At 41.7% G+C, this 3,328-nt stretch overlaps 1 protein-coding gene across 1 annotated transcript; it reads right to left on the reverse strand.

Moving 5' to 3' along the window:
* Positions 1-539: 539 nt before the first annotated feature.
* On the reverse strand, positions 540-1,562 carry LOC149183579 (uncharacterized). The gene is made up of 2 exons (XM_089418768.1): positions 1,297-1,562; positions 540-1,173 (listed from the first exon to the last, which is right to left on the reverse strand). Exons 1-2 carry the CDS (start codon positions 1,422-1,424, stop codon positions 684-686), a joined length of 618 nt encoding a protein of 205 aa, XP_089274894.1. The 5' UTR covers positions 1,425-1,562; the 3' UTR covers positions 540-683.
* Positions 1,563-3,328: the final 1,766 nt, after the last annotated feature.

A 3,328-nucleotide genomic window follows, 5' to 3' on the forward strand; every position in this document is an offset into this window, starting at 1 on the left:
TCAACTGACCCAAAGTCAGTGTCATAGTGGGTACAACTCCTACCATTGGTCCTAGACCAGTATCATCATCCACTGACTCAAAGTCAGTCTCAGAGTGTGTACCACTGGTCCCAGACCAATCATCAACCGACCCAAAGTCAGTGTCATAGTGGGTACAACTACCACTGCTCCCAGACCAGTATCATCATCCACTGACTCAACGTCAGTCTCAGAATGTGTACCACTGGTCCAAGACCAATCCTCAACCGACCCAAGTCAATGTTATAGTGGGTACAACTCCTACCACTGGTCCTAGACCAGTGTCATTGATCCCAATGTTGTTAAAAGCGCGAGCGGGATTTAATCGGCGCCGGGAAAAAAGCGGAAAAAATCGGTAAAAGCAGGAAAAAAGCGGAAAAAAAGCGTTTGGCACAAAAATATTCATTTTTTTTCATTTTTTTCAATTTTTTTAATATCTAAACTATCTACAACATAAAATAAATACATTGACACATAAATATGATAAAAAAACTAATATATAAGATGTTTAATATCATTTCTAGCGCTAAAATCACACATAACATTGAATCATGTCCTGAATAGTAAGTCCTGAGTCCCAACTCAGCCTCAAAATATCAACAAAAAATATGATAATGTATCTCATCATGTCATAATGTCATATACAATAAAATGAAAGTCTAATCCTATTGATTTCCTCTGCCCCTCTTGCGAGAAAATGGCACAACTTTCTCTTTCCCTCTAGATGTAGAAGCTGGTGCCTGTGCTGGTGGAAATGGCAGTGGAGTCTGACGTGCTCTAGAAGCTGAAGAACTAGTAGTAGCAGCTACAGGAGGCTGAGGTAGACGGAGACCACGTCCTCTACTGGTGGTAGTGGTAGCCCGGGTAGGCGGTGTCACCTCCTCCTCCTGCTCCTCCTCCTCCACCTGCTCCTCCTCCTCCTCCTGCTCCTGCTCCTGCTCCTCCTGCTCCTCCTCCTCCTCCGCCTCATCCTGCACTAACCAATCATCAGTGGGATCCATGAGAGGCCTCTCGGTCTCAACCCTCCATTCAGCAGTGGTGTCAATCCCATCCAATGAGATGGCTTCCGTATCAGGTGTCCTCTCTAGTTGTCTCACCCACAATCGAAGATTGTAGTAGACATAGACCATGTCATTAAGTCTATGGGACTCCAACCTGTACAAAGTTCATGAAATAATAATTAATAATTAATATTATAAAAAAAATATTGTTTAAAACTTTAATGAATTCAAAAATTTATTTGGAAATTTGCAATATTTTAAATGTTTAAGTGTTAACCTATTGCGCTTCTTGTTGTGTATTTTTTCAAATACACTCCAATTGCGCTCACATCCCGAGGAGCTGCATGTTTGGCTGAGGATGCGTACGGCAAGCTTTTGCAAAAGGGGTACTCTGCCACCATACATCTTCCACCATGCGTCTACAACAAAATTACAAATAAAATTTTAAATAAACATAAGAAAAAAATGGAATTTGAAGAGACAATGAAATTTGAAACAAAGTTACAAAGTACAAACTAAAAAATACCTGGCATTTTAATCGTCCTATCAGTGATAGCCATCTCAAAGCCAAATGTGCCACCTGACATCTTATATGTCTCAATTTGTCTAGAGATCTCTATACGTTCTTCTGGAGATCTCACCATCTTCTGGACACAGGTTAATAATCCTTCCACGACCTCAGCATCAAAATCAAACCCACATGCATAAGAAAATGCAGGGTTCAGGAAAAGCCCAACAGCATGAATGGGACGATGGAGTGTGTTGTTCCATCGCTCATCAATGACTTCCCATAGAAGGAGTTGTCTCTGAAACCCATCATCTCCCTTATCATCATAGTAGGACCGAATGGCTTCTTTGGCCCTGTCCATGGCTTCATACAAATAGCCCATTGCGGGCTTCTCACCATCAACCAACCGAAGAACCTTTACCAAAGGTTCAGTAACAGCGCACACCTCCTGCACTCCCGCCCAGAAGTCTTCCTGGTATGAAACTAGTCTGCACACGGCCTCTCCTTCTGGTTTGCGGCTCATTGACGAAGCACGCCACTCCTCTGAAAGAAACATTCTCTTCAAATCCCACATAGAATTCAAGAGGGATTGAAGAGATATGAAACTCGTCGCAAACCGTGTAATGGCGGGGCGCACCAACTCTTTGTTGTTGGTGCATTTTCTCATCAAGCTAAGCACAGATGTGTGATTGTAAATAAATTTTGTGATGCTTTTTGATGAGTCAACAATCTCTTTGACAAAGGGAATTTTCCCTATGTCCTCTAACATCAAATCAATACAATGGGCAGCACAAGGTGTCCAAAATAAAGTAGGATGCCTGTCCATAAGCATTCTACCAGCAGCAACATAATTTGCAGCATTGTCCGTTATGACTTGGACAACATTTTCTGCACCCACCTCCAAAATAAACACATCCAGCAAATCACATAAAGTTCTTGCATCTTTGATTTGATGAGTTGCATCAATAGATTTGATAAACATAGTCCCCTTGGGACAACTAACCAAGAAGTTTATAAGGGTTCTCCCCTTTTGGTCAGTCCAACCATCTGACATAACAGTGCATCCTGTTTGTGCCCATGATGCCCTAAAATCCTCCAATCTTTGGGTGCAGTCACGCTTTTCATCTTGAAGAAGCCGGCCTCTGAAATCATGAAGAGAAGGGATTTTGTACCCCGGGCCAACACTGGCAATAGCATCAACAGTAGGTTGGAAAAATGGATTATTCCTTACAATGCTGAAAGGAATATCACTCCAGAGGAGAAATTTTGTCATCAACCTGTCAGCTTGTTCTTTTTCAGTTCTTTTTAGCATTGAACCGATAGTTGGTTGTGAACCAGGTGTGGTTCGAGGAACAAAATATGATGATGCAGCTACCGGATTGACTGACGCTGCAGTAGAACCAGTGCCACTTGGCCCACTTCCTTCAGCTGACCTTTTTAGTTGCCTTTTGAGTTCTTCTTTGGCCTCTCTAGTGTGCTCTAATTCTCCCAATGCTCTCATGGCTCTTTGGATAATTTCAGGATTTGTATTTAGACAGGGCCCCACATCATGTCCAGGGATTTGTGCAAGGTGGAACTTCAACCTGTACACCCCCCCGAATATCTCCTTTCCACACAACTTGCAATACAAGTTTTGTCTATCATTCGGAGTTTTAGGTTCACCATATTCCCAGAAAGGATCCAATTTCCTTGGCATGTTTGTTTTTGAATTTTGAATTTGCAAACCTATGGAAAAATAAGGATTAGGAAATAGGAATTTAGGATTACATAATACAAATTACAATTTAGCATTTACAAAATT

Source organism: Pinus tabuliformis, chromosome 3_2 (genome assembly GCF_031772625.1).
Source record: "Pinus tabuliformis cultivar Carrire ecotype Pingquan chromosome 3_2, CPIR1, whole genome shotgun sequence".
NCBI classification, from domain to species: Eukaryota; Viridiplantae; Streptophyta; class Pinopsida; order Pinales; family Pinaceae; genus Pinus; species Pinus tabuliformis.